This window comes from Nelumbo lutea, chromosome 8 (genome assembly GCF_056320005.1).
Source record: "Nelumbo lutea isolate HS-2025 chromosome 8, American lotus-T2T, whole genome shotgun sequence".
In the NCBI taxonomy this organism is placed as follows: domain Eukaryota; kingdom Viridiplantae; phylum Streptophyta; class Magnoliopsida; order Proteales; family Nelumbonaceae; genus Nelumbo; species Nelumbo lutea.
In genome coordinates, this window is record NC_142691.1 from 21671986 (window position 1) to 21694776 (window position 22791).

Sequence of the window (22791 nt, forward strand, 5' to 3'; positions counted from 1 at the left end):
GGCGTTGAGCAAAGGTTACGTCTTCACACTCAGATTAAATAAGCCACCTTTTAGTGCTTATGCAAAACAATGAAAGATTTCAGTCCCATGATTATGATTTGCACCATAAGCGCACTGATCTATCCTTTTCATTATTCCTCAATATGAGGTTTCTGTTGAGAGAAGCAACCCTTTGTATTCTTCACTGTGGTGCATGCACCAATTATCAAGTTTTGTTCATGTTGCTCTTCTCTTGTGTTATGTCTGTATGTGCGTAACCAAAAGCCACTTTGTCACAGCTATATAACAAGTTTCAAGGGGAAGTTGGGGTTTTAAACAACGTCCCCTAGGCCTAGCCACCCACTAAAGAGTCTGCTTCAGGGGCTCTTTTATAATTTATACAGTGCGTTGCTTTGTCCGGAGATCTACTAATTTTTATCCAACAGGCAAATTGATTGTGATTGATGTTCTACCGTCTACGGTACTTCAAATGGAAACAAAATAGAGAAAGAGAAGGCGTACTTCAGATGATTGAAATAACCTAAGCTCGTACACGTTGGATGGGTAAATAAAAACCTAATTTATAACCTCTTTCCTTTAATTTTTGGCATATCCGAGTTCATATATATTGTACAAATGGCTACAACTGTGGTGTCCCTGTCCTACCTACTATTACCTACTATTAGGAAGGAAGAAGAATACTTTCATGGTTAATTACTTAATGTACCCCCTCCCCCTGAACTATCTGACAAATACTAATGTTTGTCCTATAAATCCCATCATTAAATCTACGGTCAGGATTCATTTTAAGATTTTAAAGGATGGACTGAACAGTTAAAATCCCCACCTTTTTTTGTGTGGGTGGGTGGGGGGGGGGTGCTAATGGGCCAGTAGATTCCTACCTCAGAACATCCTTATTAATTACTGTAATTACTGTTACTTAAATTATTATTATAAATAACAGTAATTACTGTTCATAATTGCAGTAATTATTTATTATAATTTAATAATTACTGATTATAAATATATAATTAGTGATTATAATTAACAATTACTGTTATTATAAATATTATTAATAACTAGATATTTACTTTAAAATTATAAATACTGTTATTAAAAAATACTGTTATAAATAACTGATTATTTCAGTAATTTAATAAATATATAATTAGTGATTATAATTAATAATTACTGTTATTATAAATATTGTTAATAAATAGATATTTACTTTAAAGTAAAATTATAAATATTGTTAATAAATTTAGTAATTATTGTTATATTAAAAATAATTAAAAATGTTATTAAAAGTATTTTTATTGATTATTTAATAAAATATTATAATTACTATTACTGATAAGTACTGTTAATTTAATTTAATTTTGGTAATTATTATTTTAATGAATATTGTTAATAAATCCTATTCATAAATTTAATATTTAATTTTATATTAAAAATAACTAAATAATATTATTAAAACTATCATTAATGATTATTTAATTAAATAGTATAATTACTTATTATTATTGATAAATGTTGTTAATAACATTCTGACAACCGACGGTTCGAATGGATGGCCTGTTCTCACAATAAAAATTACAAGCAAAAAAAATTATGGAACCATTTTGGCCACTGAGTTTTGAGTTTCTGAGGTCCATTAAATAGTATCATATGTGTTATGTCATTCGAGCGTGTGACTCATACGATCCGAAAATGGAACCATTTTAGCCACTGGTTTTTGGGTTGACGGTTCAACTGTTCGGTTCAAATAGATGGCCCGTTCTGACAACAAAATTAAAAAAAATAAAAAAAATGGCCAAAAACCATTTAATGGGTCAATGGGTTAACGGTTTGACCACTCGGGTCAATGGGTCGTTGACTGATTCAATGGTTTTTGGCCAGGGATCGGGATTGGGGTAAAACAAAACTGGTTGCCTGGATGGTACCCAATTAAAAAAAAAAAAAAAACGGATGACCCGTTCTGACAATAAAAAAAGAATTACAGGCAAAAAATTGTGTCTGAGGTCCATTAAGCAGTATCATACGTGTTATGTCATTTGAGCGTGTGACTCATACAATCTGAAGACTAAACTGTTCTAGCCACTAGTCTTTGGGTCGACGGTTTGATTGTTCGGTTCGAACAGATGGCCTGTTCTGACAAAAAAAAATAAAAAAAAAAGACCAAAAACCATTGTACAAGTCAACGGTTCGACAATCAATGGGTTGTTGACCGATTCAATGATTTTTGGCTAGGGACTGAGATTAGGATAAAACGGAACCGGTTGCTTGGATGGTTTCTAATGAAAAAAATATAAAAAAATGGCCAAAAATCATTAAATCGATTAATGGATCAACGGATCAATGGTTCGACCACTCGAATCAATAGATCGTTGACCAATTCAACAATTTTTTACCAAAGACCAGGTCAACGGATCAATGGTCAACGATTCCATTCCAGTCCCTACGAAGCAGGGTCCCTCCGCTAGTTCTATCGTAAAGCATACTTGAAGGTCTACAATCATGTAGTCCATGCAATACGATCGAAGTGAGAAATATTGGCCAGAATCAAGGTTTCCCCGGTTCAACCATTAAACAGTCAAACGAAAGCCGGCCCGGCCGGTAGGCCACCCGTTAATAGAAGGAGAAAGGAGGGAGAAACAGTCCCATCAAGCAGTGGCCGGCCATGCCGGAAGCAAGCAACTTTGTAACGCTTCTCCTCCAACATGTAATGAGTATCATATTATCTAATGGAAGTTTGGTTACATAGAAAAAAAAGGTTGACATATTTTTAGTTCCCTAATACAGCAGAATGGAACACCTCAAACAAATCACAGTTTTAGGCATAAGTAAATAAGAGTAAGAAGGGGTGGTGGATCCTCCAGCCGAGTTGCTTCGGTCAATAACACCATATCCCTTCTACACCACATGTGAGTCAAGTCAATTGAATTCCAATTGTTTGAGTGTTACATGGTTAGACATGGATGAATTCCACTACTCATGAAACCAAATCACTATGAGTGTAGGATCAGGTTCCACCCATACATGATATCAAACAATCCCATATCTAGTCCCCACAAGTAAATTGTTTCCTTTAAATTTTTGGTATATTAATTACCCGATTAGTCTACTTTGAACTCCACATCTAATGAAACTCAATTATTCTGATTACAGTTTCATGTTAATATTAGGCAATGTCCTATTCCTCCTAGGCTCCCACACCACATGTAAGTCATTTGAGTTGGAGTTGGTCTTTCTAACTTAGACATGATTGACGTCTACATCCTAGGCTTCCATATCACACTTTTTTTTTTTTATTTCATGTATTTCATGTACATTTTATGAATGATATACATAGTTAATTATAAATATCTAATTTTTTCATTTTATATGACAAAATATTTTGAAAAAAAATGCATCAATGAATTAATGTTAACCAATAAATATTATTTTTTTTATAAAACAATAGTAAAATAATTAAAAAATTAAAAAAAATATATTCTAAATATTTAAAAATATTATTTTATTGATAAAAACATTAAAATTTTATAAAAATTAAAAAATAAGTAAAATAATTAATATTTTATTAATAAAAATATTAAAAATAATATTTCTCTCTCCCTCTCATATTCTATCTCTCTCTCTCTCTCCCTCTCTCTACCAACACAAGGATCTACTGTTCATCTCCCTGAACCTCTCGATATAGCTAACCAGCGGGCATTTTTATCGCTTCGGTCACTTTTCTTGGACTTATTTCCTCCCATTTTCTCTTACATCTTTTCCGTTGCTTTATCTCTCTTGCGGCCTTCTGCCCCCCTCCGTCTCCCTTCTTCCCCATAGCCACCGTTGCAACTCTCAGTAGCTTGCAATGGTGGCAACACACCTGGATTTTGTATCCATCTTCATCGTTCATTCCCTTCTTTTTTATCGTCTTATCCTTTCTTTTATATTTTTTTCTTTCTCTATCTCTCCAACTGTCTCATTCTCATCTCCGAGTTGCAGAAATGAGTAGATAGAAATAGAGAGAGTTGCTGTTGGATTTTTATCTTATAAGAGATTAAATCCAATGGGTTTGATTGGTCAATTACATGAGAATTTGCACCTGCACACTTGGTTGAAAAATCAGTTTTTCTCTTACAAAAAAAAAAAACCCAGTTTTGAACTTGTCCCACATTGGATAATTACAAGGTTTGTTTTCAGTATTTCAATAGGAGCTGATTTACACTCCTTAGAATTAGTAGAGGAGAGTATGGGGATCCAATACCACGCAACACGCATGCACGCGTGTGCGCGCGTGTGTGTGGCGCAATGAGGCGCACTTTGCTCGCACTTCACGCACACCCGTGTGGCTCGCAATGGGCAGCTCTGGTTTTGGTGCATTGATGACCGTTGATCACCGTTGATGAGATCAACGGTCACGATTCGATCGGCTGTGATCAAAAGGCACAATTCAAAGTTAACAATCACCAACTGTTAACAACTTTTTAAACAGTCACAATGGTTGAAATTGTGACTGTTCATGGTGCCTTCTCTAAACCAGCACCTACCTTTTCCTCATACCTCTTCACAAATTATTTAAGGAGCATGAATCAAACTCCAAAACATACAATTTCAAAATTCACTATCTCTCTCTCTCTCTCTGTCCGGTCTGCTACAGTCTCACAGAAGGTTTCTTTGGAGACTCTTCAACTTTGCTAGTTGCAGATTCTCGCCCAAGGCTCTGTTGTATCCTGGGAACAAATTTGCCTATAACCCAATAGCAAACTCTGTAAAACTGAGTGGGGGCAAATAACGTTCTAAAGACAGTGTCTTCAGACGCGCCTCAAAGCTTCTCCTCCTAAGTTACAGTGACCCCCATCTTCCCCAACAATTTTAGAACGTTATTTTGCAATGGAGGCGGAAGCTAGCATGACTTCGATCAAGATGATGAACCAGGATCTTGTTCGACTAGACCAGTTCGATGGAGCAAATTTCAGCCAATGGCAAGACCAGATGATCTTCTTTCTGACCACACTGAAGCTATACTATCTGTTGGACCCGAATCTACAATCACTTCCTGAACTCACTGACAAAGACTTTGAGAAACTAAAGAAGGAAAGAGCAAAACGGGAAGAAGACTCACTTCTATGCCGAGGACACATATTGAATGCCTTATCAGACCGGCTCTACAAGTTCTACATGGAGCTTACATCTTCAAAAGAAATCTAGAAGGCCCTAGAATTCAAATACAAGGTGCAAGAAGTAGATATGAATAAGTATCTTATTGCAGAATACTTTGACTTCACCATGAACGACCATAAACCTATACTGGAGCAAGTTCATGAACTACAAGTGATAGTTAATAAAATTCGATCCCTTAACATCATCCTTCCTGAATCTTTCCAAGTGGGAGCAATCATTGCCAAACTTCCATCTTCTTAGAAGGATTACAGGAAGAATCTTCTACACAAGGCTGAAAAACTTACCTTGGAGCAAATTCAGCAACACCTTCGTATTGAAGAAGAGTCTCGAATTAGAGACAATAGGGATAAGACCCTGACGGTATGTTGAACTCTAAGGTAAATTTTGTGAAAAATGGATCGAAGAAGACTAACCCTACATTACAAGTAAAGAAGAAGGATGTGAACTTCAAAAAGAGAAACAATAAGAAAGGGTCATGCTATGTTTGTGGAAAGAAGGGGCATTATGCCCGAGTCTGCCGAAATCGGAAAGGCGGAACCAAGTCTACAAACATGGTAGAAGACAATCTCGTGGCCATGATTACTGAAGTCAACATGGCATAATCGTCTTCTGGATGGTGGTTTGATTCAGGTGCCACAGTCCATGTTTGTAAGGACAAGTCCTTATTCAAGACATATGAAGAAGTGACTGATGGCTAGGAGGTACAGATGGAAACCAAACATGTGCCAAAGTTGCTGGAAGAGGCAAAGTAGAGTTGAACTTCACCTCCGGAAAGACACTGACTCTCCTGAATGTTCTCCATGTTCCTGACATTAGAAAGAACTTGGTCTTAGTAAATCTTGTTTGTAAGAGGGGATTCAAAGTTGTCTTTGAATCCGACAAACTAATCATATTCAAGAATGGGATGTTTGTTGGAAAGGGATATGGTTGTAATGGTATGTTCAAATTAAGTATTAATGAAGGAAAAATTTCTGCTTATATTGTTGATTCTTTCTCTTTATGGCATGATAGATTAGCACACTTGAATTTTAAATCCATAAAGAACATGAGCAAACTAGGTATAATTGCTTACAGTAATGAATCAATTGAAAAATGTGAAATATGTGTAAAATCTAAAATGGCTAAGAAACATTTCCCTAGTGTTGAGAGAAATTCTCAACTTTTAGAACTAATCCATTTTGACATCTGTGAACTCAATAGTGTATTAACTAGAGAAGACAAGAGATACTTCATAACATTTATAGATGACTTTTCTTGGTACACCTATGTCTACCTTATGAAAACTATGGATGAAGCCTTTGACATGTTTAAACTATATAAGACCAAAGTTGAAAATCAACTAGAAAAGAAAATTAAAATCCTTAGAAGTGATAGGAGTGTTGAATACTTTAAAAATGAGTTTAATTCTTTCTGTGAAAAAATTTGGAATAATACATCAGTGTTCTGCTCCCTATACCCCTCAGCAGAATGGTTTGGCTGAAAGGAAAAATAGAACACTTACAGAAATGATAAACTGCATGTTGTTAAAAGCTAATGCACCCTTGAACCTGTGGGGGGAAGCACTCCTAACAGCCTGAAATTTACATAACAGAATTGTTTCTAGAGTTAATAACAAATGCCCATATGAATTATGGACATGAAGAAAACCTAATTTAGCATATCTAAAAGTGTGGGGGTGCTTAGCATATTATAGAGTTCCAGATCCTAAAAGAACCAAATTAGGATTCCGAGATAAGAAAAGTATGTTTGTTGGATATGTAGAACATAGCAAGGCCTATAGGCTTCTAGACTTAGAGTCTAACATAATAATTGAAACTAGAGATGTTGAATTCTTTGAAAATAAACTGTGTTCTGAACCTGCAGAAAATGAACCCACAGAAAATGACAGAGAAACTCAGATCTCAATACCTGTTGATAATAATGAGACTAAAAGAAGAAATGACACAACTATAACACCTACAATAGGACTTAGAAGAGGTCAAAGACAAAGAACAGAGAAACACTTAGGTTCAGATTTTATCTCTACTTAGTCAATTGTATTTTTGGTTGAAGCTGATAGAGGGAAGATTTTAAATAAAATACCCATTGTCCTAAACATTGAAAATGATCCAAAAACCTATAGTGAGGCCATGACCTCTAGAGATGCTGCCTTTTGGAAGGAAGCTATAAATGATGAAATGGATTCAATAATGTCAAATAACACATGAGTACTAGTAGATCTACCTCCAGGATCAAAACCAATAAAATGTAAATGGGTGTTTAGAAGAAAATACAACACTGATGGAACTGTGCAAACTTTTAAGGTTAGATTGGTAGCCAAAGGATTTAGTCAAAAGGAGGGAATTGATTACTTTAACACCTATGCACCAGTGGCTAGAACAACTTCTATTAGAACACTTATAGCATTAGCATCCATTTATCACTTATCTGTTCACCAAATGGATGTTAAAACTGCTTTCTTAAATGGTGATTTAAATGAAAAGGTTTACTTAGAACAACCAGAAGGATTTGTTCTTCCTGGAAATGAGAAGAAAGTCTGTAATATGGTTAAATCGCTATATGGATTAAAACAAGCACCTAAACAGTGGCATGAGAAATTTGATTCTTGCATTCTAGCTTTTGGTTTTAAACATAATAGTGTTGATAGATGCATCTACTCAAAATTCACTGAAAATTATGGAGTAATTTTGTGTCTTTATGTGGACGATATGCTTATTGTGGGTACAAATATGATTGGCATAAATGAAACTAAAAACTACTTATCCTCCATTTTCAAGATGAAAGATTTAGGAGAAGTAGATATCATTTTGGGAATAAAAGTTAAAAAGCATAGTAGGGGCTATGCACTAAGCCAATCACATTATATTGAGAAAGTACTTGAGAAATTTAAGCATTTAGGGTTTAAAGAATATAGCACGCCATATGATTCTAATATAAAGCTAGTAGAAAATACTGGTAGAGCAATTGCACAATTTGAGTATGCTAGTGCAGTAGGGAGCTTGATGTATGTTATGCTTTGTACTAGACCTGATATTGCATTTGCAGTAAGTAAACTCAATCGGTTTACAAGTAATCCCTATGCAGAGCACTGGAAGGCAATTGAGAGAGTTCTTGGATATCTCAAGAGAACCTTGGAACTTGACTTGTTTTATTGTGATTATCCAGTTGTACTAGAATGGTACACTGATGCAAGTTGGATTACCGGTAATGGAGATAACAAGTCTACATCTGGATGGATTTTTGTCCTCGGTGGGGGTGCGATCTCTTGGGCATCCAAGAGACAAACTTGTATATCTCACTCAACCATGGAATCTGAATTCATAGCCTTGGCGGTTGTTGGAAAAGAGGCTGAATGGATTAGGAATTTATTATTGGATATAAAATTTTGGCCTAGTCCTATGCCTCCAATTTCCATTTAATGTGATAGTGAAGCAACTCTGTCAAGGGCCTATAGTGGTACCTACAATGGTAAGTCCAGACATATAAGTCTGAGACATGAATTTGTTAGGCAACTGATTCAAGATGGAGTCATCACTATAACCTATGTAAGGTCAAGTAAAAACTTGGCTGATCCTCTTACTAAGGGTTTAGCTAGAGAATTGGTAAGAATGACAACCAAAGAGATGGGATTAAAACCCTTTACTTAGTCACCTGTAATGGTAACCCAACCTTAACTGAAAAGCCATCAGTATTGGGTTTAATGAATAACAACAAGTTACAACAATGTGACTGTTAACACTGACATTGAGAAATTTTCCATCACAACATAAACAGTGCTCTCCGTTATGATGAGAGGTTGAGTTAAACTCTTAATGAAGTTCTTAAATGTGTCAAATAATGGAGCACATAGTGGAACTTCACCTATGTGAACATAGAAGTGCTGCCGCTTCTCATGAGGGTTTGGGTTTGCTCTCAGGATTGTTCATGAAACCAAGAAAGAAGCACATGGCCATAACAGTGTTAAGCAAAATTTGAAACTCTTGCAGAGACTGAACATTTTTATGTGTATAGGTGTCTCCGATCTGTCTTGAGAGTAGTTGGTTTAAGGTCTTACCATCAATAACTTTGACAAGGCTCTGAGATAACTATACTAACAAGAGGTTTAAGTTGATAAACACCTTTTGTATGCATAATTGTGTCATAGTAGTTTGGATTGAGAGAGAACTATGTAATTGATCAATCAATGTGGGGGATTGTTGGATTTTAATCTCATAAGAGATTAAATCCAATGGGTTTGATTGGTCAATTACATGAGAAATTGCACCTGCACACTTGGTTGAAAAATCAGTTTTTCTCTTACAAAAGAAAAAAACCCAGTTTTGAACTTGTCCCACATTGGATAATTACAATGTTTGTTTTCAGTATTTCAATAGGAGCTGATTTACACTCCTTAGAATTAGTAGAGTATGGGGATCCGATACCGCGCAACGCGCATGCACGCGTGTGTGCGCGTGTGTGTGGCGCAATGAGGCGCTTTAGAGGCGCACTTTGCTCGCACTTCATGCGCACTCGCGTGGTTTGCGATGGGCAGCTCTGGTTTTGGTGCATTGATGATCATTGATCACCATTGATGGGATCAACGGTCACAATTCAATCGAGTGTGATCAAGAGGCACAATTCAAAGTTAACAGTCACCAACTGTTAACAACTTTTTAAACAGTCACAATGGTTGAAATTGTGACTGTTCAAGGTGCCTTCTCTAAACCAGCACCTACCTTTTCCTCATACCTCTTCACAAATTATTTAAGGAGCATGAATCAAACTCCAAAACATACAATTTCGAAATTCACTATCTCTCTCTCTCTCTCTCTCTCTCTCAGTCCGGTCTGCTATAGTCTCACAGAAGGTTTCTTTGGAGACTCTTCAACTTTGCTGGTTGCAGATTCTCGCCCAAGGCTCTGTTGCATCCTGGGAACGAATTTGCGTGTAACCTAACAGCAAACTCAGTAAAACTGAGTGGGGGCAAATAACGTTCTAAAGACAGTGTCTTCAAACGCGCCTCAGAGCTTCTCCTCCTAAGTTATAGTGATCTCATCTTCCCCAATAGTTGCAGAAATGAGCGGAGAGAAACAAAATCTAACGAGAAACACTCATCAGGTTGTTTGCAGAAATATGAATCTAGCGAGCGGAGAAAAACTTACCAGCGGTGGTGGAGAGTTGTAGCGGGCAGGGCGGGTGGGCGGCGAAGACCTCAACAACAGACAGGTTGCAGATGGTTGAAGAAATATTTGTAAAGCATGAGATCAAATATCAACTGTGGAAGGGACACATCCACGATATTTTACCGTTTACGCTATTTTGGGGTGTGGGTGGGACTGGCCCACGTTATATTGGGGTGTAGCATGGAGTGGTCCCGTCCACACCCAACTGAACGAGATCAAATCCCGTGGAAGAGACCAAAACGAGATTTACACAGTTTCGAACACCTCATTGATTGCAGGTTCGGTTGTAGTCTTAATCTATTCATGGTATCAGGCAATCTTCCATTCCAAGAAGTCCACATATATGTAAGTCAATTGAGTTGGATTTTTGGTGTGTTTTTAAATATAGCTCAATTACTTTAGAGTGTAGGTTAAGTGAATTTCAGCCAATACATGGTGTTAGGCAATCTCCTATCCCACCTACGAACGTGAGTCATTTGCACTACAATTAGCTATGTTACCCTATTATGGCGGATGTATGAATTCCTTCTCTTATATACTTCAATCACTTTGAGAACAGCAGGTTCAGTTTCAGATTCAACCTACACATGGTGTTAGGAAATATCCTATCCCACCCTTCCACCCATGAATGTGAGTCATTTTCACAACAATTAGTCATGCTACATGCTACCCTATTCTCAATGTATGAATTCCTTCTCTTGTATACCTCAATCATTTTGAGTGCAGGTTTAGGAACAGTCCAACCAGGAGCTTAGATATTCACAATTGTGAAGCTATGAAGTGTTGTCGTTATTTTTTATGATGAACAAACAGATCCCCCCCCCCCCCCCTAACGTCTTGTAATTGAAACCATGAAACCACCTTTATTTGTTTAGCTTAGTGGTACATAGAAGTTTTATGCAATTTGAGCTCTTTTTTTTTTTTTGCTATATATGGGTAGCATGTTTTAAGTGGGAAGTGTAATGTAAGGTGGTTATGTTTTTTGTATAAGTTGTATATGGAGAGAGTTAACAGGTAGAGATGTAAAGAACCCCTTTATTACTCCCTATTGTTAGGGACGAAATATGATAAATGTAGTATATGTTTGGCATCAATGCTGCAGTTGCAGCACCGTTTTGCTGATGTGTGGGTTGGAAGCACTGTTTTCTCAGAAAACAATGCATTTTTCTTGTTTGGAATTGTTGCTGCCAAGTAGGACGTTTCCTAGAGTAATAACAACTTTTTCTGTTTGGTACCAAATGCTCTAGAAAATGTTTTCTGCACTTTTACCCATTATCCAATGCCACATCATTGCCCTATTGGCAGCAATGTGCTACAGCTCGAGGAAACACCAAATTTGACATTGCTCTAAGCCATGCATTCCCAATTTCCAAGGTGTGGCTTGGAGCACCGTTTGCTATGGAAAAACGGTTCGAAACAGATGGTTGTTTCCTAGAGCACCGTTTTTTCTCACGTGACACTGATGTGGCATCATTGTCGTTGCTCCAAGAAATGGCAGCAATGCCAAATAGCTGCTAAAGAACCTCAATGGGTTTTCACTTATAAGTTCAGTGGATACATGGTATTTGTATCCTGATGCACTCAAATACTCATTTGGCATCATTTGGGTGCAATTATCATAAAAACAGTGCTAGGACATGAGAAAATGGTGGTTATTTTTTGTTTGGAAGCGATGCTGCCACATAGGCTGTTTTCTGGGAAAACATGACTGGTTTTGTTTGGTACCAGTGTTGTAGAATCGTTTTCAGCATTGGTCATATTATCCAATGTCCAAGATGATGCCGCATCATTGCGCCACTAGAAAAAACGAGTTGTTTTCTGAGAAAACACCAAATTTGATGTTTCTTCATATCACACTTTCCCAATTTCTAAGACATGATCTGAAGCAACATTTTTTATGAAAAAATGGTACCAAATAAGAGGTTTTCTAAAACACTGCTTTTTCTGATGTGGTGCCTACATGGTACTGTTTTCTCAAAAAAACAGCACCAATGCCAAACACCGCCAAAATCTCTAACAAAGGCTATGCATACACTCTACTTAAGCTTGGAGTTTTTACTCAACCATAGACTAACTATCTAGCAAGGGAGGATAAATCAAGGCCATCATTGTATGATGTTGGTTTTTAGTGCAACTACCCCATTTCTTTTGGCCCAATATAAACTCAACATTTAAAGGGATTATGAGATGCATATGTTCCACTAGAACACATAACCTGCATTGATTGGTCAGACAACTTGAATCTGGTTAATCTCCTAAGTAGAATGGTTAGGACAGCTAATTCAGAATGTGGTTTTTTTAGAAGAGCTAATAAGCTTTAATGTTACCGCACTGTTTTGGGAGTTAAGCAGATTAAAATGAGAGTTGAAACATAAATTACGATGCCTACAACTTAATTTAAACAAAACAAGTCTAGCATTCCATGTACCACAACTTAACATCCTATTTATTACAAAAAAAAAAAAACTTGCATCCTATTTTATGCAATTTTTATAGCATTCTAAACATCCTAATCACCCATAATGTTCACATTTTTTATAGTCGTTTGGTTTGCAGGAATAGGGGTCTGGAATCGGAATCGGAATGAAATATTCCAATTCCAACTGTTTGATTGGGTAGAATCAGAATCCCATTCCTAATCTTGTGAAAATGGCATTCCCCCATTTGAGGGAATGACCATCCCCTACCCCTCCCTTGGAAATGAAATCCCATTCCTGCTAATTTTCAATTCTCATTCCTATTCCCGTCTGAACCAAACAGACTATCGGAATAGACCATCTTATTTAATGCAACTTTTTTCCTTTTGCACCATTGACTCGACATATTTCAATGTCTCCTTAGTAAACCTCTTTGATTGACAGGTGTTTCCCCTTTGACAACTACTTCTCTACCATCACATTCACCTTGAATCGGTATCCAAGCAAAGAAATTACAACCACTGTATTCCTAGTTTCCTACAACATAATTTAGTTTAAGTTAAAGACTAAACCACTAGAAATTTCGCAATAATTGATTAATTGATGTCGAAACAAAATCTTATTGGCACTTTTCCACAAACCCAAAAATGCCTCCCCTTCGTGTCTACAAACAACATTTTCACATGGACACATCTTCAATTCATTTAGCGACATAGAATAGTTGCATCCTCTCTTTGTCCTATAAGATAAAGAAAGAGAAAATTTTTTAATCTTTCCGTTTTCAATGAAACATTTACATGAAAGGTGATTCTTACCTAATATGGACAGCGTAGGGACGGGGGAGTAGGTATTTTGTAGAATACCAAGTCCGAATCTCCTGCCCACGGTACCCACATAACATCACAGCCACACATGAAGAATATCTCCCTGTGCATAAAAATGACAAAAAACCGTTGAATGGATTGGCATTTAGAACACCCAGGTCAATAGGTCGTTAACTGATTCAACGATTTTTAACAAAGGACCGGGTTTGAAGTAAACAAAATCAATTGCCTGAATAGTTCCTGATCCGGACGGTCTGACCATCCGGGTCAAGAACGATTCAAAAACAATGGGACAAAACAAGAAAAATGACAAAAGTAAGGGTAAACGTTTTTTTTTTTTTAATTTAAACTGATCACGTGATATCACATGTACACGAGTCCTGGCGGTCAACTAACCGAAGGGTGATCAAGTAGGCTTGTCATGGTCAAGTAGGTTTTTGAATTCCACAGGTACTTCTAGTATTTTTTTCAGATAGTTCAGGGGGTACTTTCACTAATTAAGCATACTTTTTATTTGGTTTGGTTGGTAGCCCGTTAATGGCCATTCCAGTACAATCTTCAATAGCTAGTGCCCGTCCTTTCTCCATCGAGTGTAATTCCAAACAATACAACAGTCACCTGGATCTTAGATTGTGTATTTCTATTCCAGTCTAGTATGCTGTATGCAATTAAGGGGTTTTTACTGTTCAATCCACCAGTATACTTATACCTTGCTTCAATTAATTGCACGGCAGTCTGGTACAACTATGACACAAGGCATGGTCACATGGCCAATCTGAGAGTCGCCCAGTGTGATTGAAGGTACAATTTGGGACCAATAGACAATGTTAAGAGGTTTGTTGTCGTCAGATGTACAAAAATGAACGGAAGAAAGGAACGTACTGTGCGGTCCAAAACAGTTTGGACCACAAAAGATGAGAATTTTTCCAGACTTACTGTGTACAATTGTAAAATGGAAATGACAGATGTCTTTTTATCTTCTGTTTCCTTTTTCTTCAAGACGGTGGGGGAGGGGGGGTGTTTAAAGGAACATGTCTTTTTTTTCTTATATGCGTTGGGGTACAATTAGACAGGGATAGATGAAAGGGATAATAGCATAAGGGGAATTTTTGGGCTTTAATAAATAAAAGTGATTTTTTTAAAAAAATCAAAAATAAATTAATTTTTAAAAAATAATATCAATAAAGAGCAAAAACATTGTTCATCTTCTTGCCTTTTGTCCACCAGCGCCGCCAGCCGCCACCACCATCCACTGCTGCCTGCCGCCACCTCCACCCTCAGTAATATTGCCGGAGGTGGCGGCAGCGGCAGCGGCAGTGGTGGTCATTCCTTTACCCAGTGCCACCGCCGCCACCATCTGTCTCCACCCACCTCCAGTAACATTGCTGGAGGCGAAGGCAGTGGTGGGTGAAAGTGGCAGCGTTGGGCAGAGAAATAACCACCACCTTTGCCTCCGCCACCTCCGACGGAGGCGGAGATGGGCAGAGGGGGCGGCTGGCGACAGTGGACAGCGGCACTGGTGGACAAATGGCAAGATGTTAAATAGTGTTTTTGGCTCTTTATTGATGTTATTTTCAAAAAACTAACCTATTTTTGAATTTTTTTTTTAAATATTACTTTTATTGATATTAAACCCCAATAGTTGCCCTTATATGCTATTATCCCTAGATGTAAAATATAGAAGAGAAATATTTTCCTCTAGACTAGTCTGAAGATCATTTCGACTTGGCATTTCATGCCTGAGATTCCACTTGTGTTCATTGTATTTGTATCAGTCAAAATTTGAGCTTACTGTTCTGTTCACGGGTAGCTATTCGTACTAGTCCACTATTTCACAGTGGAAATGTGGACCAATAGGGGCTGGAAAAGTAAATTATCATCTTCTGTTCTTACATTGTACGTCATTCTCTGATATTGAGGGTTTAAAATGATTTATGGTCCATGTTAATTTGCCACTACGAATTGTCAATTATTCATGTAAAACGGACAAGAAATGCTGGCTGCAGTGTCACTGATTTGGTTTTGCACACACCACCCCCTAGAAGTATCGATTGCTGAACCCATTGAAATGTTGTTTACATAGGTTTAGGGGGTGTTTTCATGGAGTTCGGATCAAGACTTTGAACCATGTTTAGTAGCAAAACCAAGAAAAAGCAAGTACACTTTGGCTACCAACATGCCAGGACCTTTCGCTTTTGAATTAACAATCAAATCAACCTGCTCAGTATGCAATCTCCATAGATTATAGATCCACATGGAAACGCATAGTGAAACAAATAACACCAAACAACCTCGTATTTGGATCTCCCTGCATAATCAGATGTTACGAGAATTTCTCTCTAAAATGTCGACTCCTGTCTTCTTAAGAAGAAATTACAGGGCCATCCAATTGGATCCATTTCCAATGGATCACCTGTTGCCTGACACATAGCAGCTAATCTTGTTCATGACAGTTCCAGATATCCTGACCCACTAAGCACTAATTTAAGTTGCAAAAATTACAAGTCACAACAGATGCTTAAGGAATAATTAGATTGTTCAAGTGTTCTTGGAAAGGTATTGATGCAATAATTGAAGTGAGATTGAATGTGCAATAAACAAACCAACAGGATAGAATAACAAGTAACAACAATAACTTAAAAAACTAAAAACAAGGCAATGCTAGAACGGGAACTCAAGTGTAAGAAGAATGCGTGTAGAGATAAAAAACAATGCTTTTTACCCCATCAAGGGATGATTAAGACAACTTTACACCGACCTACTTGAATTTCCTGAATTCTAGTATGGGCTGTCCAAATTCAATTTTTATACACCTTTTGAAAGCACCCCAGCTGCAAATAGAAGATTCCTTCGAGAGAACTGTCCCCAAAATGAGTAATCAACATTAGATTACCAGAGTTCCTTATTCAATATCAATAGATAAGAGGGATGGGGGAGACCATAACATAAAATTTCCTAGAAATGCATTTGGACACTTACTTGGAGAGTATAAACTGGAGTTGATTTGGTTGGTAGAGTTTTTAATGACCTCAGTCTATTCATAGCTCCGGATTTGCTAATAACAAGGAAATAAAAATACTAAATCTCTCTTCAGAACGATTAAAAATGCCTAGCAGAAATTTTTCGTCACAAGCAATTCTTAGAACAATTAGACTTACTTCTCTTCTGTTCTTGCCACCTTTGTGCTTGCAGTCACATCCCACAGTTTTACAGTGCAATCAGCAGATCCAGACGCTAGAAGAGAGCCTTCACAACTGACAATACCAAGCAAGAAGGATGTTGAGTAATAATAATTAATTGAAGATTGCTTCTTGTAAGGAAACAACATCAATAAATAACAATAGTATCGAAAACCATAGTTTTTGAGCATCAAGATATTTCCACCTGAAAGCAAGTGTCCATACACAAGAGGTATGCCCCATCAAAGGTGTAACACAACGACCACTTGAGAGATCCCACATCATGATCATCCCATCTTCATCTCCTGATGTCATATACCGACCATCGGGTGACATTGCCAATGATAGAACCATACTCCTGTGACCAATGAAAATGCGCACACACTCCCCACTCTGGACATCCCATAATCTAACTGTCTTATCACTAGATCCAGTTGCAATGTAGTTACAGTTTGCATGCCACTGCACACACTGAATCATGAAAGGTGCCTCAATTAAAGAATCAGTTGAAAGTTTGAAAAACACAAATAAAACATTTCAATGCAAATACAACATGGCCATGGTGGAACAACTATTTTCTAGTGCCTATGCATGATAAACATTTCAACACAAGTCTTTTTTTGTTTGATCAATAACACATTTCATTGATTAATCACAGAAACAATTATAAAGGGGAAGATAAACTTTCTTATCTTCCATCTGAAGCTTGAACCCCCAAGAACAGAAAAAGAAAAAAGTTACACCTGTGCCCAAAACATTGACTCCCTCTCCACCCCTTGTTTAGCTAACCCATCAGCAAAAGAGTTAAGCTGATCTCTGCACCCAACTGATCTTGACTTCCATCTCTTGAACCAGCCACCTAAATTTCCTCCTCTCATTGCTGTTATTCCATAACCCACTGTTGTCTTTATTCAGCCACCCTATCACCACCTCCAAGTCCCCTTCAATTATGAGTTTTTTTATATTCGTCTCCTTAGCTCTCGACTCCTTCCATAACTGCATAGATCTCGACTCTGAGAGAGTTACCCACTCCAATTGGGCCTGAGAACAGGGCTGAAACAAACCCATTCTCATCCCTAAACACACCCGCAATCCCCGAGAGTCCAGGATTCCCTCTATTACTCCCATCAAAGTTCAGTTTTAAGAAACCAGCAGGTGGGGGGTCGAGTACACACTCATTACTTTTTTGGTCTAGGTGTAATTAGCAATCTCACCCCACTTCCTCAACATGTTGTCCACTGTGTAATCTGTGAGCAGCACTGAGGATTTCAGCCACTATACAACCCTTATATGGATCAGTTCTCTCAGTTCTTCAGCACCTCTCTCTACTTAGAGAAGATCCTGGAGTTTCTTTCTTCCCATAAAGACCAGCATACCGTAGCCCTTAGGCATCTCCACATGGTCCTTCCCCTTTTCATACGCCACCTAAAGAAAGAAGGGGAAAAAAGATTTTGCAAGTTTGATGGAGGGTTCCAACTACACCCAAAGAGGGAGAAAGCCCACTCCGAAATAGACTTTGTAAACTGGCATGACACCAATAGGTGAAAACCAGTTTCCCCATCCGTTTTACAAAGAACACACCTGTGAGGGGATAAACATGTCTTGGGTCTCTTCTTTTGGAGCAGATCACCAATACTTATTCTTTCCAAAAAAGCTTCCCAGCAAAAACTACCAATCTTAGGAGGAATTGGTCTACACCAAACTTCATTAACAGGGAAGGGGAGGGCCACAGGATTGGTGGACTGGCTTAAGACTTTGAAGAAAGAGGCACAGGAAAATGAGCCAGTGGGGGTGGGGGTCCAGATTCTAGAGTCCAACTTAGCAGGGTCTAAGAAAACATTATCAAGAAGTCCAAGGAGACTCGAAATACTGTCAAGGTTTGAGTCTCTCACAGCCCTCCACAAACCCAAATTCCACCCAAACCCAGAAATGGAAGAGGAAGGGGTAATGAAAAAACAAACTGGCTCATTTTTCAGGTCAAATAGGGCATACAAGGAAGGAAAATGGCCTTTTAGAGGGGCATTCCCCACCCAAGTTTGTTCCTAGAATTTTATGGAGTTACCTGAATTCAAATCATACCTAATTAGAGGGGAGAAGACGGGTAGCAAATCATGAATAGCTTTCCAAGGTGACGCGCTTATAGTCCTAGCTCGGATTCCAACATCCCATCCATTTTGCTTGAGCCCATGTATGCTAACCACTACTTTAGCCCATAGCTTCTCCTTCTCTAGTGGAAACCTCCACAACCATTTCCCCAGAAGGGCCAAATTCCTTTTTCTAATGTTCCCAAGCCCCAAACCACCTAGGTTTTTGCTCCTAGTCACCACCCCCCAACTCACCCTATGGTCCCTCTTCTCCTCTCTCAGATCCCAAAGAAAATCTCTCATCATCTTCTCCAATCTGTTAGATACCTTTGCTGGGATTTTGAACGCTGATAGGAAATAAATGGGTAAGTTGGCTAGAGTAGCCCTAATCAGTGTAATCCTCCCTCCAAAGGACAAGTAATTGTTTTTACAAGATACAAGTCTCTTTTCAAATCTTTCCACAACCAGATTCCAGAAACTCTCATTCTTTGGATCATCACCCAATGGCAACCCTAAATAATTCAATGGCCATCCTAAGACTTCACAACCCAACAATTCTGCACTTTCCCTAATCTCTCCCTCCTCCAAATTCACACCCACTACACAACTTTTCCCAAAATTCACCATTAGGTTGGGCATTTGTTCAAAGAGTTGTATCACCAATTTCATGTTCCTAATGTACCTAAAATTCCCTCCTCCACAGAAAAAAGTCGTGTCACCTTCAAACTATAAGTGGGTAAGGGGGCTTTCCTCCCTTCCAAATCTCTATCCTCTTTAGAGGGCCCTAGAATCTGCTCTATGAATCAATCTCCCCAGAACATCAGCAACCAGAGTGAATAAGAAGGGAGAAGGGGGTCCCCCTATCTTATGCCCCGAATGGTTGGAAAGAAATCTACCACTGTCCCATTCCGAACACACCCCATAATCCATTTGCACCATCTAGCGCCAAACCCAAATTCGGTCATAACTTCCAGCAAGAAAGACCAGTCCACTAAGTCATAAGCCTTTCCAAATCCAGCTTACATACCACTCCCTTCTTTCTATCCTTCTTGAAGTTCTCAAAAACAACCTTTGCTAAAATCTTATACAAGCTATTTACCAAACTGATTGGCCTGAAATCCTTTGGATGGGATGCATCTTTCTTTTTTGGAACCAAAGCTAAGAAGGTGGAATTCATTCTCAGGTTAACAACTCCTCTCCTATGAAATTCCTCAAACGCTAGCAAAAAGTCGCCTTCCAAAATATCCCAACAGTCTTGGTAAAAAGCATTGTAAAACCATCCAGGCCTAGAGCTTTTGTTATGTCCATAGAAAACACAACATCCTTAATCTCTTCCAACCTCTGCCTGTTATCTACCCCTACATTTGGCCAGCCCAATCCTTCTAACCACACCCCCCTACTTAAAGGCCTTCTTAAGATGGACTTGAAGTGTTCTACAAAGGCCCCTGCTATCCTGTTGTGTTAGAGAAACTCCATCCACTTCCAGTCTGGAAATAAAGTTTCTCCTTCTCCCATTTGCCACAGAATGAAAAAACCTGGTATTTCTATCTCCCTCTTGCAGCCATTTGCATTGAGATTTTTGCCATCTTATTTCCTCCTTATGTAGGCAACCCTCTAGTTGTCTTCGCAAACCTCTTCTTTGTTACTTATCTGCCTCTCCAAAATCTCCCCTTTCTTCTTTCGAGTCAAGGAGCTCAAGTTGGTCCATCAAGATTCTCTTTCTTTCTTCTAACCTTCCAAACTCCAATTGATTCCACTCCTTGAGCTTAGCTTTCAAAAATTGTAGTTTCTTATGGAACCTCATACTTTCCCATTCCACTACTAGATTACACTCATTCTACCACTCCCTTACTCTCTTAGTAAACCCAAGATGGATTAACCACATTTTCAAACCTAAAAGGGGTAGGTCCTCCACTCCTATCCTCCTTGCAAATCACTATGGGCCAATGGTCAGAGGTCAAACTAGGAAGATCTCTAGAGGCTAAGTTCCCCCAATGGTCTTCCCAATCCAAAGAGAATAGAAGCCTATCCAGCTTAGAGCAGATGGGACTCGATTAGAGATTGGACCAAGTGAATGTCTTATGGGATAAAGGTATTTCTTTGAGTTCAAAGGCATCCACAAACCAGTTAAACTTCCACATACTATTTCTCACCCTCTTATTAGTATTATTGGTTTCCTCTGTGAATCTAATCACATTGAAATCTCCACCCACACACCAAGGCCCATCCCATAGCCCTCTAACATCAGCCAATTCCTCCCACAATTCCCTTCTCTCTCTGTAATCATTTGGTCCATAAACATTTGTTAGCACCCACACATAACCATCCTCTTGCTGCTCAAACTTCAAGGAAACCGAGTATTTTCCGATCAGTTCCTCCAATCCTTCAACCACATCCCTCTTCCACATTGTCACTATCCCCCCTCAAGCTCCCCATGAGGGAGCAACCACCCAGCTAATCCCCCCCCGGCTTTCCATACTCTTTGCCCATCTATTGTGGAACTCCATCCTCTTGGATTCCTGTATTAGTACAATGTTTGGATCAAACCTCTTTAATTGCTGCTCTCTTCCTTGCACTTCCTATACCCCTCACATTCCAACTAAGTATCTTCATAATCACTTGTTCCTTAGTTCCCTTCTTCACCTAACCACTACTTCCCCCTTCCTTCTATCTCCTTTTACCCCGAACTTCTTGTCACCTTCCACATCCCTTTTCAGTCTCTCAACTTCACTCAATTTTCTTTTCTTTATTTTGATTTCCTCCTTGTTTTGTAGGCTACCTTTCAAGACATTCAAGTTTTCCTTTCTACATCCCAACTTCTCCACAAATTCCGCTATCAAATCCTCTATATTAGATCCCTCCACCACTATCCTCTCTAACTCTTCCCCTCCTTTCCTTCTCTCCTCTCAATTGACCCCTCCCCTCTTATCTCATTTATATCCTTCCTCCACATCATATTTTGTTCAACTTCACTAAATATTCTTTCAATGATTCCCCACACCTTCTCATTCCTATACCTTCCTTCCAACACCTCCCCACAGTCATTCATCACCCTCTCCATAAGCTTAGAGCACCCACCACCTTGGTTGGCTTCACATGCTAGGGCTGCTGGATTTGGAATGGGATCGGAATCTGGAACATAGGACACAAAACACGCATCAGTAGAAAAAACTGAATTCACTTGGTTACCTGGGTCTGACTGGAAGGTTGGAAGTGGATTCGGGCTAAAGTTAACAGTCTCCCTTTCTTGTTCCGAGAGTTGGTAACTATTTGTCTCCCTGAGTTGGTTGGGAAGCATTTCTGTCCTTTGGACAACATGACAATCTGTCCTCTCTCCCCGTGGTTTACCCCTTGTTGGTGTATTCCTGCACTACTTCAGGTTCTCCTGATTTATCCTTTCATTTGCGCCTTGCACAGTCTGAAGTCTTGGGGATAGGTTATTCCCGTAACAGTCTTCATCCCCACTTACTTCATGAGTCCCAGGACTTCTTTCATCACCTGTCGAACATTTCTGGCAATCTGGATTGATCCTCCGTTTCTCCTCTATGCCCCCCTGAAATAGACCTGCAATGTTCAACAAACCCAATAGCATCATAACCACCACAATCATTCACACTTCTAATGCTAGTACCATCATCTAAACTATCATCCAAGTCTTCATCATTCACTCTATAGTGCACCCATCGTCCACCTCATCTGTTTCTTCAAATCTCTCTCTTGCATATCTAGGGTTCGGTCTCCCTGAGGAACGTCGCAAGGAGCTAGGGTCTACTTGATCTTGGTGGAACACCCACTGTAGATCACCCTGTTTTCCTGTTTTCTGCCGCTGCAACTTGCCCCCATCGGTCCATACCACTTTAGACGAAGATAGACCATAGGGTCCGTCTACAGTCGACCTTAGTTCCTTCTCCATGCCTCGACCCACATGAGCTTTTAAGTTATCACGTGGATCTCTAAACCTGTACCCCGGT

At 38.7% G+C, this 22791-nt stretch overlaps 1 protein-coding gene across 3 annotated transcripts in view; it reads right to left on the reverse strand.

Moving 5' to 3' along the window:
* Positions 1-16072: 16072 nt before the first annotated feature.
* Positions 16073-22791, reverse strand: part of TAF5 (TBP-associated factor 5) — a 40155-nt gene continuing 33436 nt past the window's right edge. For all 3 annotated transcript variants that reach the window (XM_088958569.1, XM_088958571.1, XM_088958570.1), the window contains 4 exons: positions 16942-17207; positions 16716-16811; positions 16537-16612; positions 16073-16416 (listed from right to left, as the gene is read on the reverse strand). In XM_088958569.1, the coding sequence (XP_088814695.1) occupies positions 16363-16416; positions 16537-16612; positions 16716-16811; positions 16942-17207 (492 nt within the window). In that variant the 3' untranslated portion in view covers positions 16073-16362. The remainder of the gene's footprint in view (positions 16417-16536; positions 16613-16715; positions 16812-16941; positions 17208-22791) is intronic.